This window comes from Bubalus kerabau, chromosome 10 (assembly GCF_029407905.1).
Source record: "Bubalus kerabau isolate K-KA32 ecotype Philippines breed swamp buffalo chromosome 10, PCC_UOA_SB_1v2, whole genome shotgun sequence".
In the NCBI taxonomy this organism is placed as follows: domain Eukaryota; kingdom Metazoa; phylum Chordata; class Mammalia; order Artiodactyla; family Bovidae; genus Bubalus; species Bubalus kerabau.
In genome coordinates this window covers 92287095-92302558 of record NC_073633.1, presented here as the reverse complement: position 1 = coordinate 92302558, position 15464 = coordinate 92287095, and the positions used below count along the sequence as shown (strand labels likewise).

Here is a 15464-nt window from a genome sequence, read left to right as displayed (position 1 = left end):
AGAACCAGTATGGATTCATACAAGCAGAACATGAAAAAAAAACATGGTGAAGAAAAGTGAAAGTCACTCAGTCGTGTCCGACTCTTGAATTCTTTAGGCCAGAATACCAGGGTGGGTAGCTACTCTCTTATCCAGGGGATCTTCCTGACCCACAGATTGAACCAGGCTCTCCTGCTTTGTAGGAGGATTCTTTATCAGCTGAGCCACAAGGGAAGCCCATGATACCAGGGAAAAACATGGTAACTGATTCTAATGATAATCCCAAATCATCAAGAAAAATTTAAGTCTTCATGACCTGATTTTTTTTTTTTGTGAAGTCATCCTTTCTCTGTGAACTTCCTGTGAGCCACTCTGAGGTGGCTCAGACAGTAAAGCGTCTGTCTGCAATGCAGGAGACCTGGGTTCAATCCCTGGGTCGGGAAGATCCCCTGGAGAAGGAAATGGCAACCCACTCCAGTACTCTTGCCTGGAAAATCCTGTGGATGGAGGAGCCTGGTAGGTTACAGTCCATGGGGTCGCAAAGAGTCAGACACGACTGAGCGACTTCACTTTCACTTTTATAGACCAAAAAAATTATTTTAAAATGCTGGCTTTTAGGTATCTGGGAATTAGAACCTTTGAGAAATCATTGAATAAGATCAGGTAACAGAAAGGGTAAATATTACAAAAGAGATTTTTGTGCTGAAACTCTGAAATAAAAAAAAGGATGTTAAAACTGGTTCAGCATCACCCTTCAACAAAGCCAATGGATGGCTTCAGAACATGACTTGTTTGTAGATTTCCCCATGAACCAACCATTCAAGCCATGGAGGCACTGGTAAACTTTTGAGAGACTATTTCCACACTTCTCATGAAAGAAAAAAAAAAAAAATTTTTTTTAACAGAAGGAAGATACTAGTACATGGAAAAGCCTGATTTTGAATTACCTGGTGCCGAGCTCGACTCTGGTCCAGAAGCTGCCGGGACTGAAGTTTTTGCTGTTCTAGTTGTTGTAGGGCAAAATGGAGTTGGTAGCTGCCTGCAGTGGGGTGGTACTTGTGCTGGGGGGCCACCCCTGTAGCCTTGCTATATGCGTTGTTCTCTACCTCTCCCTCCCAGGCAAAGCCACCTGTCTGGAGGCTCCTGAAGAGAAAAGAAAGCAGATTTTTTAGAACGGTTATATGCACAATGAAGGCAAGGAGAGAAACACCTCTGTTATTTTTCCTTGATAGAACTGAACATAGTCTGGAATTACAAATCTGATTTACCTACTAAACCGCAGCCCCATGAAGACAAAGGTAGGTGGCTCTGCTTTCCATTCTATTCGCAGCACTTGTCCTAAGCCTTGGCATGGACTGTTAAATAATTTAAATAGCCATTTTCACTCCCCTTTAAAATGGCAATCCACTCCAGTACTCTTGCCTGGAAAATTCCATGGACAGAGGAGCCTTGTAGACTACAGTCCGTGGGGTCGCAAAGAGTCGGACACGACTGAACGACTTCACTTCTAATGGCCAAAAGGACCCCCCCAAGCGGAGCCTTGAGAGCTTCAAATGCAGGAGGGCAAGTTACTTTAAGGCGACAACAGAAGCACAATCATACTAACAGCGACTTCAAAAGCATACGGGTGAATGATACAGGATTCTTGGTTTTCCTTAGCCACCTATCGTGAAGTATCTGCTAATATCTCATATCATGGGACAGCATAACTGGTGTGAGAAGACACATTTTTTTCTTATTCTGAATTCATCTCATTTGGGTTCCGGCCACGTTGACATTTAGCTTGCGCACATTTAAGACATTACTGCTAGCTAAAATAAGCCAGCCAGAAGAGGACAAATATTGCATGATCTGTCATACAACAGTCAAATTCATGCAGACAGAAAGTTGAATAGTGGTTGTCTGGGGCTGGGGAGACAGGGATGGGGAAGATAGTGTATAAGGCGTATTGTGTTTTAGCTTGGGACGATGACAAAGCATTGGAGGTGGATGGCAGTGATAGTTGCACAACGTTGTGAAAGAGTGAAAGTGTGCAAGTGTTAGTCGCTCAGTCACGTCTGACTCTGCTACCCCATGGAGTGTAGCCTGCCAGTCTCCGTTCTCCATGGTATTCTCCAGGCCAGGATACTGGAGTGCGTTGCCATTTCCTTCTCCAGGGGATCTTCTCGACCCAGGGATGGAAACTGGGTCTCCTGCATTGCAGGCGGACTCTTTACCTGAGCCACCAGGCAATTGCAAATGTACTAAATGCCACGGAACTGACACTTAAAAGTAGCAAATTTTATTATATGTATTATTTTGTAAAAGTTTTTTTTTTAAGGTCTCTATTTATTTTTAGAACAATCTTATTTGTAAATCCTTCCATCTCCTTAACACTTTTGGCTATTCAACTCTGAACCTTCTTTAACTACCTAGTATTTTTTTTTTCTTTTCCTTTTAGAATTAAAGTGACCAGAAAATTGTACACAGAAGAAACATGAAGAGCCTCATGGTGAACTACCTTATCCCCAAACCTTGGTGAATGGGGCTTAGAGAAATAAAACAGTGCCTAATTCAAGAAACCTATTCATAGTGATTTAAATCATCATGTTGTTCTTTCCTTTGTAAATATCCTTTGGTGTTAATGGTCATTTCAGTGGCAGAGATGCAACAAGACTGGGGTGAGCTGACGCAGACCTTCCTGAGTCCTGACCTACCGGCCGCCTGGTTATTAACAGTCTGGGTCTTGGTGACCCCAAAAGAGCTCTGAGGGGGGGTCGGTGTGGGGAGCAAAGTAGGTCGTCTGCCGAGGCCAGAAGCCCACACTCCTCTCTTGCCAGGGACCTCCTCTCTCTCTCTGCGTGGTCATTCGGGTCTCTGCTTTGGTTTCCCTACCCCTCTCAAAGACATTCTGGACACCTTGTTAAGGGAAAGTGTGTAGTGTACTCTGAAGCCCATGGATGCAAGGGTTTCTACTCACGTGATCTCACCTCTGCTATGTCACATCCCTTGCACACCTACTCCCACAGTTGGGCTCCCACAGTGCAGTTGCACAATTACGCACTTTCGGCTAATCTTCCTGGAGAACAGCACCAGAAAGCTCAGAGCTTACTTATTACTAGCTTTCTTTCTTTCTTTCTTTTTTTTTTTTTTTGACATTTGATCTTCCTGATCCCTCCTGAACTACCTCAAGGTACCAGTTGCTAGACACAATCTTTTCCAAGGGGCTTCTGGAGATGTGGAGAAATGTGGAGATCAATGATAGTGCGTAAATATAAACTCCAGTATATGGATAAAATGTTAATGTTATTCACAAAGCAAAGTGTTGAGTGGGAGTCAAACAGGAGTTCCAGAGTTCAGGAGTGAGGGGCCAGAGGAAACGACTATCTCTCTTCTCGTTAGTGAGGGAAGAGAAAAGCTTACTAACAAAGATACAACAAATAGAGAAGGGAACTGAGGGAGCTCTGAGAGGAAGGGAGGGCAATGGAGCAAGGCATCCAGGTACAATGAAAAGCAGGAGCAAGCCAATCCAATGAACACAGGGGAAGAGACATGATACTGCAGGAACTGCCTGCTGAATAACTCTGCGATCTTTATGCCAATTAAGGCAGGAATTTGAATCTAGAATGAAATTATCACTTATGATAATTGGACCAAAGGTCAGACAATTCATCAATTGTGATTCTGCTTCCATTCCTGGTCTGCTGGTTACAGAAGGTTCTAGCCACAAGAAGCAGTCCAGGGATTGCTCAGGGATTCAATACTAAAGGGTTTATATAATAATATAGATTGTATTTCAGAATTCAGCTTATGGGCTAGCTAAATTGGTTTTATTTTCTAAAAACTGTTTTAGGGTCTTCTCTGGTGGTCCAGTGGCTAAGACTCCGTGCTCCCAGGGTTCAATTCCTGGTCAGGGAGGTAGATCCCACATGCCACAACTAAGAGCTGGCACGCCACAATTAAGATTCTATACGTCACAATGAAGATCGAAGATCCTTCCTGCCGCAACTAAGACCTGGGGCAGCCAGATAAATAAACAGATAAATAAAATATTAAAAAAAATCGGTAACAGCCAGTTATGCCTGCAACCAGCGCTGTTACTATTATAAAAACTGCTTTAATAACAAATATTCCTAGCAGACATTGCCTTTAATGTCTTCTTGTAACCAGAGAGTCTTATTAGGAGATGACCAGGGACAGAGTCTCAGGTGTATGGACATGAAGCAAGGGTCTGTCCATGTATACGGGGCAGGACAGTAGGTAAGAGATCAAATGAGGGCCTTTGGATAAGAGAAGGCTTATCCATCCTACTGCATACACATTGGACAGGCTGCAACAAGATTAATTTTTAAAGTGAAGGCTGTTTTTAATCTCATCAATAACAAAAGCACAGTCTCCAACTCACAAAAAGAAGTTTCTTCAGCAAGCAGAGGTTTTTAGCAAAGAGGAAGGAATTTTTACAGTGCAACAGTAGGTACGTGCATGAGTGCTCAGCGGTGTAAGGCAATGGGTAAGGGCCATGAGGAACCTGCTTGCTTTGAATTCCAGTGGGTGCTACTGAGACCTCGGTGTCTCACAGTCAAAGCACAGGACTTCGGGGTTTGCAATAGGCACATATTGTCATCACTGCCATGGAGGATGCCAGCTACACTGTCACTTGGGTTTGCCCCAAGTGAGATTATATATCTACATAGTCCTTTCCATGGCAGCTACAAGTTTCTCAAATACATTTCCTACTTCCACCAAAATTTTGAGATTCTGTTATTCTCTATAAAGTTCAGTTTTTATGTTATTCTTTGCTCAATACTAAAATATTATATACATTCCCTATAAATAACTTCCTTATACTTTTACGTTATTTATAGAGTAGGATAAACAGAGTTAAAAGAGTTAGCTGTGAGAATGCTCTGTTGAATATTCGATTCGAATTCAGAGATTCAAAGTGAACTATGCTGTATTTTGCCCTGACTACCTATGTAGCTAACAGCCAACAATACCGCAAACTTCTCTAAACCATTCTTTCTTTTACTAGGCTCGTCATTTGGAAGGCTGTCTTTCCTCCTTTCTTTAATACACCGTAGCACTGCAGGACTAAATGTTCTCACCATCACTGCCCTTCCCGCAACATGTCCCACCCCTCCAACTTCTGGTCAACAGGGCTGTATCTTTCCCACTGGTTTAGTATCTGTTCCATCAAATGGATGCTGGTTGTCAGGAACTCGGAGGAAACTGGTAAAATACATAGGTCTTTAGCAAAGCAAAACCTCCTGAGCAGGCTGTTGCCCTCTTCATAAAGATATGCCTTCAGTGTCACGATTTCCCAAGAGTAATATGATGTCTCAAAAGAGTATACAGGGTAGCGACGAAATGGAGGAACTCGACAGTTGTACAGTGTGATTCCGCAGTCCGTTTCCCCAGTTCCTTCCACCCCATCCAAGCAAAACCTGAGCAACCACGTACAAGGATGCCTCTGCCCTCTTGAGGGTGTTGGCAAGCGTGCTTTCATCTGTCCTGATAGTGGGGCTGTGGGATTACTGACATTTAATAGGTAGAGGTGCTAAATGCCCAAAAATACCAGGAAGAGTCAGCCTTGTGCTGGGAAACTATGCCACTGATGCTTCTAATGAGAAACAATGTGAAGACTGAGGGAGGTGCTTTTTGGAAAGAATCTTACTATTTCTTCACAAGAAAGAGTATCTACCCACTCCCATGACACTACACCCACTATAGACAGTGGAATGTCTATCTACGGGATGTACAGATATTCATGGACAGCAGAGGCTCCATTCTCTTTGCCTATAAATTTTTAATCTCAAACAAAGTAGTCATGGCACACAGTAAGTGCTGGAAAGGTGCTGCAAATGCCAAAAATCCTACGAATGAGGGAAGAGCTCCCACAAGCTGTCCAAAGCAGTGCTGGCCAGGGACTTCCCTAGTGGTCCAGAGACTAAGACTCTGCACTCCCAATGCTGGGGGCCCAGGTTCAATCCCTGATCAGGGAAATAGATCCCACATGCTGCAACTAAGAGTTTACACGCTCCAATTAAAGATCCTATGTGTCCCAACTAAGACTGGTGCAGCCAAGTAAGTAAATATATTAAAATGAATAATTAGAAAACAAAGCGGTGCTGGACAGAATAAGGATGCTACATGATCAGAGAGGCATTACAAATAGTGCTGGGGAACCCCCTTGGCCATGGGGGTTATTTTCAAGGGAAAAATTGGTGTGATTCTGCATGGAATGTTGTGTCCCCCATTCTTGATCCCTCCCAGGGCAGCTGGGGTTGGGTCATATTCACAAAGACCAAATGGATAAGAAGAGAACAGACAGGGCACACTACTCCGGCTTTTCTTACATCCAACTTCTCTATGCTTTATTATTTTTAAACTTTCATCTGTAAAATAGGGATATGATAATAGTACCTATCAACATTTCATAGGGTTATCATGCAGACTAAAGAGCGAACACAAGTCAAAGCACAGGCACACAGGAAGAGTTACAGAAATATATCACCACTTCAACTACTACCGTTATATTCTTCTCCCTCCTAAACAATTCCATTTCCCTGCTGCCCTATAGTTCTTTGAGGTATTATAGTATATAGAAACATAAATTTGATCATTTTCCACCAGAGGATTCTATGTTACAAAGTTAGCACAATCTAGTTATGAGTATTCATTGTGAGGTCAAAAGTGCTCCAAGTTATTAATACTAAAAAGGAAAGCCTTGATGTACAGTGAATCCAAAGGGTTATTATAATTGTATTGCAATTCCTTATGTTGAAGACTGAGACAAGTTATTTGGGGAGGGATGGATCCATCTCTTCTTCAATCCACTAAATAGTGAAGGTGGGAGACTTGCCTGGTGGTCCAGTGGCTAGGACTGCAGGCTCCTGATGCAGCGGGACTGGGTTCAATCCCTCATCAGGGAACTGGATCCCACATGCTGTAAAACTAAAACCCGGTGCAGCCAATAAATAATAAAATACTTTTAAAAAAATAGTGAAGGGGGTACCTATATAATCTACCCTGTCAGGTAGTCAGTTTTTTGCTCAAACCTACTTTCCGATCCTACATCAAAGCCAATCATCTCAGAGGCTGAACGTGTGATCTATAAGCAGCCATCAGTCCACCTTCCTCCACTCTTCACTGGTGATCTCAAACAGAGGACTTTCTGTTTATACTGCCTGTTTCTGTCCTAACATTCTCCCCAGTTTTCTAACATGGTTTCCATCCATGTAAATATAATGGCTTCCTTTTTCTATTCTAGACAGTGGTCAAGGGAGAGCAAGAGTGAACTGGAGAGGCCTCTGGGGCTCCTTAAAACTCATGATCCCAAAGGGGAGTCCTATCCTCCACTTTCAGAAATAATGAAATAGCTCTTTATTTTATTATAGCTCGTGCATTCAGCATCTTGAATATAACCTCTCTTGTAAATAAACGAAAGGTAAAAAAAAAAAACAGAAAACATTTAAGAGTTTCTGATGGACCTCTGCTTCTGAGCAAGTAGAAAGTTACTTATACCTTAATGAAAATAATAAGCTGAATACACTGCTAAATTATACTTATTTCAAAACCAACAGAATGCTGAGGAACAAAATGCTAAATGAATATAACCACAGGAAGTGACAAGCTCTTCGAATGGTCCCTGGGACGAGGAGGAATGGAAAGTGTCAAAGATGGGGCCTAAGATCTCCCCTTTGGGATCTACCAGCTCAACTTCTGACAAGCTTGTAACACCTAGACACGGCATGTTATTTTAGAAGCCCTAGCCACAGAATGAGTCTGTATCCACCCATCAACTCTTCCATCAACTTCATGGGGACACAGAAGGCTTGGGAGGGGTGGTGCTGTGTGCAAGGACTGATTAAAGTCCCTTTCAGAGAAATGATGGATATTATTCTTTGACCTTGACCAAAACGCAACAAGTAGTACAGTCTAAAAGTTAGTAATGTACAATCCGAGACCAAATCAATGAGCTTTTCATACTCTGTTGATCTATCTAGCATTTTGAATCGATTTTTTATCCATACAAGATTTTTGTAATATACAGCATTAATCTTTAGAAATACTGGTTCACTGAGTTATGCAGACCTTCCAAATGTAGACATATTTCATTACACAATATTAAAAAACTGTATTTGTTAGTATCCATCACTCAAATCTCACCAAAAAAATCATCTTTAAGTTTTAGGAAGGTGTCATATTCATAGTGGTCAATATCAATTTTTCAGAATTCTTTGCACAAAAAGATCTTACTGGTGATTTCATTCTGCCCCCCAAACCAGCCAGAGGTGAAACAAATCTAAAGTTACAACAAAGTCCAGACCCAGCTTAATTATCAAATTGGCTAACCCCTTCTCCCTCTGCCTCCTTTCCATACACTGGAAACCTGAGAAAAAGATGAACATGTTTTTTTGGGGAGTGAGGTGTAAATAGTATTTACTTACACCTATGATTTTACCTAAAATGTCCAGCATACAATTAATCATTATAAAAGGCATGTAGAAGCAAGAAAACATGACCCGTGAGAGAAAAGTCAGTAGAAGGACACAGAGAGGCGGTTGGACTTAGCAAACGTGGACTTCAAAATAACCATTATAAATTATTGGGTACCCAAGAGTATTGGGTAAAAGATGGGCAACACCTATAAACAGATGGAGGATTTCAATAGAGAGATGAAATCTATTAAACAAAGAACTGAACAAGAATCCTAGAAATGAAAAAAATATAAAATCAGAGATGAGGAGTGCATTTGGAATGTTTAACAGCAGACTGGACACAGTAGAATATCTAATATGTACAAAATTGAAATCCCAGTAGTTGAGTATAGAGGATGGGACAGAAGAAATATTTAAAGAGATTAGGGCTGGGAATTTCCAAAACTGATGGTAGACATTAACCTACAGACCTAAGGAGTTGAAAAAAACCCCAAGCAGAATACATACAAAGAAGCCCATACCCAGGCAGATCATAGTCAAACTGCTGAAACAAATCTTAAAAGCAGCCAAGGTGGCGAGGTACTTGGTGGTAGTAGTATTTTTACATACAAGGGAACAACAATGCAAATGATTTGATGATTTATTAAAAAATGACTGCCAGAAATGTTTAGTTATCTTTAAAGTGCTGAAAGGGAAACAAAAATTACAAAGTGCCAACCTAGACTTAAACATTTATAAAACACCCTCAATCATTCAGTCTATTTGATAATTATGGAAAACTAACCCAACAACTTTAGAATGTGTATTCAAGTACATGTGGAACATACACAAGACAGCCTAAACGCTGGGTCATAAAACAAATCTGAATAAAAATGAAAAGATCAAATCACACAGAGTATACTCTAACCAGAATGCTATTAAATTAAGAATCAATTAGCAAAAAGATATCTAGAAAATTCCCAAATATTTGGAAATTAAATAGCATACTTTAAATAACCTCTAGATCAAAGAAGAAATCACAAGAGAAACTAGAAAATGTATCAAACTGAATAGTAATGAAAACACAACCAAACAAAATTTGAACTGCAGGGAAGAGTCCTTAGATAGAAATATATAGCATTAATACTATATGGTCAGGGGCAGTGGCCAAGAGTAGCAACCCCACATCCAAGGAGCAGTGGCTGCGTGGGCGCAGGAGGGCCGAGAGGAGCTACTCCACGTTGAAGGTCAGGAGGGGTGGCAGTGAGGAGATACCCATCATCCAAGGTAAGGAGCAGCAGTCGTGCTTTGCTGGAGCAGCTGTGAAGAGATACCCCATGTCCAAGGTAAGAGAAACCCAAGTAAGACGGTAGGTGTTGTGAGAGGGCATCAGAGGGCAGACACACTGAAACCATACTCACAGAAAACTAGTCAATCTAATCACACAGACCACAGCCTTGTCTAACTCAATGAAACTAAGCCATGCCATGTGGGCCCACCCAAGACGGGCAGGTCATGGTGGAGAGGTCTGACAGGATGTGGTCCACTGGAGAAGGGAATGGCAAACCACTTCAGTATTCTTGCCTCGAGAACCCCATGAACAGTATGAAAAGGCAAAATGATAAGATACTGAAAGAGGAACTCGCCAGGATGGTAGGTACCCAATATGTTACTGGAGATCAGTGGAGAGATAACTCCAGAAAGAATGAAGGGATGGAGCCAAAGCAAAAACAATACCCAGCTGTGGATGTGACTGGTGATAAAAGCAAGGCCCAATGCTGTAAAGAGCAATATTGCATAGGAACCTGGAATGTCAGGTCCATGAATCAAGGCAAATTGGAAGTGGTCAAACAGGAGATGGCAAGAGTGAATGTTGACATTCTAGGAATCAGCGAACTCAAATGGACTGGAATGCGTGAATTTAACTCAGATGACCATATCTACTACTGTGGGCAGGAATTCCTTAGAAGAAATGGAGTAGCCATCATGGTCAACAAAAGAGTCCGAAATGCAGTACTTGGATGCAATCTCAAAAATGACAGAATGATCTCTGTTCATTTCCAAGGCAAACCATTCAATATCACAGTAATCCAAGTCTATGCCCCAACCAGTAACGCTGAAGAAGCTGAAGTTGAATGGTTCTATGAAGACCTACAAGACCTTTTAGAACTAACACCCAAAAAAGATTTCCTTTTCATTATAGGGGACTGGAATGCAAAAGTAGGAAGTCAAGAAACCCCTGGAGTAACAGGCAAATTTGGCCTTGGAATATGGAAGGAAGCAGGGCAAAGACTAATAGAGTTTTGCCAAGAGAATGCACTGGTCATAGCAAACACCCTCTTCCAACAACACAAGAGAAGACTCTACACATGGACATCACCAGATGGTCAACACTGAAATCAGACTGATTATATTCTTTGCAGCCAAAGATGGAGAAGCTCTATACAGTCAGCAAAAACAACACCAGGAGCTGACTGTGGCTCAGACCATGAACTCCTTATTGCCAAATTCAGACTGAAATTGAAGAAAGTAGGGAAAACCACTAGACCATTCAGGTATGACCTAAATCAAATCCCTTATGATTATACAGTGGAAGTGAGAAATAGATTTAAGGGACTAGATCTGATAAACAGAGTGCCTGACGAACTATGGATGGAGGTTCATGACATTGTACTGGAGACAGGGATCAAGACCATCCCCATGGAAAAGAAATGTAAAAAAGCAAAATGGCTGTCTGGGAAGGCCTTACAAATAGCTGTGAAAAGAAGAGAAGTGAAAAGCAAAGGAGAAAAGGAAAGATATAACCATCTGAATGCAGAGTTCCAAAGAATAGCAAGGAGAGATAAGAAAGCCTTCTTCAGCGACCAATGCAAAGAAATAGAGGGAAACAATAGAATGGGAAAGACTACAGATCTCTTCAAGAAAATCAGAGATACCAAGGGAACATTTCATGCAAAGATGGGCTCAACAAAGGACAGAAATGGTATGGACCTAATAGAAGCAGAAGATATTAAGGAGAGGTAGCAAGAATACACAGAAGAACTGTACAAGAGATCTTCACGACCAAGATAATCACAATGATGTGATCACTGACCTAGAGCCAGACATCCTGGAATGTGAAGTCAAGTGGGCCTTAGAAAGCATCACTACGAACAAAGCTAGTGGAGGTGATGGAATTCCAGTGGAGTGATTTCAAATCCTGAAAGATGATGCTGTGAAAGTGCTGCACTCAATATGCCAGCAAATTTGGAACACTCAGCAGTGGCCACAGGGCTTGAAAAGGTCAGTTTTCATTCCAATTCCAAGGAAAGGCAATGCCAAAGAATGCTCAAATTACCACACAATTGCACTCATCTCACATGCTAGTAAAGTAATGCTCAAAATTCTCCAAGCCAGGCTTCAGCAGTACGTGAACTGTGAACTTCTAGATGTTCAAGATGGTTTTAGAAAAGGCAGAGGAAGCGGAGATCAAATTGTCAACATCTGCTGGATCATGGAAAAAGCAAGAGAGTTCCAGAAAAACATCTATTTCTCCTTTATTGACTATGCCAAAGCCTTTGACTGTGTGGATCACAATAAACTGTGGACAATTCTGAAAGAGATGGGAATACCAAACCACCTGACCTGCCTCTTGAGAAATCTGTATGCAGGTCAGGAAGCAACAGTTAGAACTGGACATGGAACAACAGACTGGTTCCAAATAGGAAAAGGAGTACGTCAAGGCTGTATATTGTCACCCTGCTTATTTAACTTCTATGCAGAGTACATCATGAGAAACGCTGGGCTGGAAGAAGCACAAGCTGGAATCAAGATTGCCGGGAGAAATATCAATAGCCTCAGATATGCAGATGACACCACCCTTATGGCAGAAAGTGAAAAGGAACTAAAAAGCCTCTTGATCAAAGTGAAAGAGGAGAGTGAAAAGTTGGCTTAAAAGCTCCACATTCAGAAAACGAAGATCATGGCATCTGGTCCCATCACTTCATGGGAAATAGATGGGAAACAGTGGAAACAGGGTCAGACTTTATTTTTTTGGGCTCCAAAATCATTGCAGATAGTGATTGCAGCCATGAAATTAAAAGACGCTTACTCCTTGGAAGGAAAGTTATGACCAACCTAGATAGCATATCCAAAAGCAGAGACATTACTTTGCCCACAAAGGTCCGTCTGGTCAAGGCTATGGTTTTTCCTGTGGTCCTGTATGGATGTGAGAGTTGGACTGTGAAGAAAGCCAAGCGCCAAAGAATTGATGGTTTTGAACTGTGGTGTTGGAGAAGACTCTTGAGAGTCCCTTGGACTGGAAGGAGATCCAACCAGTCCATCCTAAAGGAGATCAGTCCTGGGTGTTCCTTGGAAGGAATGATGCTTAAGCTGAAACTCCAGTACTTTGGCCACCTCATGCGAAGAGTTGACTCATCGGAGAAGACTCTGATCCTGGGTGGGATTGGGGTCAGGAGGAGAAGGGGATGACAGAGGATGAGATGGCTGGATGGCATCACTGACTTGACGGATGTGAGTGTGAGTGAACTCCGGGAGTTGGTGATGGACAGGGAGGCTTGGCGTGCTGCGATTCATGGGGTCACAAGGAGTCGGACACGACTGAGCGACTGAACTGAACTGAATACTATACTGATTTTACACATTGATGTGTAATGCAAAATCAATGTCCTAAGCTGCCACTTTAAGAAGCTAGAAAAATAAAGCAAGTTAAACACAAAGTAAAAGAATAAAAAATAAAATAATAAGAGCAGAAGCTAATAAAGTAATTAAACAAGGAAGCCATTAGACTGAGGTGGCATTAATGCCTTGGCAGTCAACATAAGCAAACCAAAACCCACACTGGAGTCAATGCACTGACATTTGAGAAAATGCATTTAAGAACAACCAATCACAAACAGCCAAGTAGTCTTTTTCAAGTAAGGCAACCACTTAAGCTATAGCCAAATAATTTGCTTACTCTGCTTAAGAGTCTGCTCTGTTAAAAAAAAAAAAAAGCTTTCCCTTAGTCTCTGCCAGTGGAACACTCCAAACCATTTTCAATTTGAGTGAAAGTATGTTAGTAGCTCAGTCGTGTCTGACTCTTCGCGACCCCATGGACTGTACCCCGCCAGGCTCCTCTGTCCATGAGGTTCTCCAGGCAAGAGTACTGGAGAGGGCTGCCATGCCTTTCTCCAGGGGATCTTCCCAAGCCAGAGATCAAACTGAGGTCTCCTGAATTCTAAGCAGATTCTTCACCATCTGAGCCACCAGGGAAGTCCACTTAGTTTGGTGCTACCCAATTAAATTCAACGTTTGTTCAAATGAACTCTTTGAAAATTTATTAATAATGTACTTTAGTTAACCTTTTAATACAATGAAATAGAAAATGGGCAAATAGGAAATACCAACAAAATCAAAAGTTGCCTATATGAAAAGAATTGAAAATTGATATTCAAGCAAACTAATCATAAGGGGAAAATACGTATATTATTAATATCAGGAATGAAGAAGGGGAACATCATAGAGAGAATACAGATATCAAAAGTATAAGGCGATATTATGAACAACTCTGTCAAATACTCAACAACTTAAGATAAACTGAAAAAATCCTTGGAAAGAAATCCTTTTTGAAAGGGACATGATGAGAGAAAATCTAAATATATAAATTTGACTTGTAGTCAAAAACCTTCCTACCAAAGAAAGCTTCAAGTCCAGATGGTTTCAATGAATTCTATCAAACATTTAAAGAAGAAATAATTTTAGTCTTTCACAAAATCTGTCAGTGAAGACAAGGGAAAACTTTCCAACACATTTTATGATGTGAACCTCTCTCTGAAATTAAAAAAAAAACTTGACAAAAACATGAAAAGAAAATTACAGACCTATATGCCTGAACACACAAAGTTTTAATAAAACATTAGCAATTATAATCAATCTACCTGTCTCATATATAGGATATATATTATGATCAAGTGGTATTTATCACAAGTGTGATTTAAGGTTAAAAAAATCAATCACGTAATTTATCACATTAAGAAAATAAAGAAGAAAAATCATATGATAAGATGTCAAAATGCACTGGACAAAATTTTTTCATGTCTATTCATGACAGAAACTCTCCCTGTGGCGGATTCATTTTGATATTTGGCAAATCTAATACAGTTATGTAAAGTTTAAAAATAAAATAAAATTAAAAAAAAAAAAGAAAGAAACTCTCAATAAACTAGGAACAGAAAGAAAGTTGCTCAATCTAATAAAGGATGTTTATGAAAAACCTATGGTGAACATGAGACTTATTGGTGAAGCACTGAGCATTTTTTCTCCAAGATCAGGAATAAAGAAAAACGTTTGTTCTCAAAATTAGTAATATAAGACCCAGTCAGTGTCATAAGAAAAAATAAAAATGCCATTATTTATAGACATATTTCCTTACACTGAAAACTCTACAACTTTTAATAAAAACACTGCACCGGAAGAACTAGTAAATGGAGCAAAGCAGCAGAAATTAAGGTCCATTCAGCTCAGTTCAGTTCAGTTCAGTTGCTCAGTCATGTCCAACTCTTTGTGACCCCATGAACCGCAGCACGCCAGGCCTCCCTGTCCATCATTAACTCCCGAAGTCCACCCAAACCCATGTCCATTGAGTCAGTGATGCCATCCAGCCATCTCAACCTCTGTTGTCCCCTTCTCCTCCTGCCCTCAATCCCTCCCAGCATCAGGGTCTTTTCCAGTGAGTCAATTCTTCAAATCAGGTGGCCAAAGTATTGGAGTTTCAGCTTCAACATCAGTCCTTCCAATGAACACCCAGGATTGATCTCCTTTAGGATGGACTGGTTGGATCTCCTTGCAGTCCAGGGGACTCTCAAGAGTCTTCTCCAACACCACAGCTCAAAAGCATCAATTCTTCAGCACTCAGCTTTCTTTATAGTCCAACTATATATATATATATATATATATATATATATATATAGTCCATTAACAAAATACAATCATATTTTTATATGCTAGTCATACACAATTAAAATTTCAATGTAATTATTAATTGAAAATGAAACTTTAAAAGCAATATAATTTAAAAATTCATAAAAATATACCAAATATCTCCAA

General features: G+C 40.7%; 1 protein-coding gene across 5 annotated transcripts in view; it reads right to left on the bottom strand.

The window, feature by feature from the left end:
* Positions 1 to 15464, bottom strand: part of TTLL5 (tubulin tyrosine ligase like 5) — a 316639-nt gene that overhangs the window by 99976 nt on the left and 201199 nt on the right. For all 5 annotated transcript variants that reach the window (XM_055538712.1, XM_055538711.1, XM_055538708.1 and 2 more), the window contains one exon: positions 927 to 1122. In XM_055538712.1, the coding sequence (XP_055394687.1) occupies positions 927 to 1122 (196 nt within the window). The remainder of the gene's footprint in view (positions 1 to 926; positions 1123 to 15464) is intronic.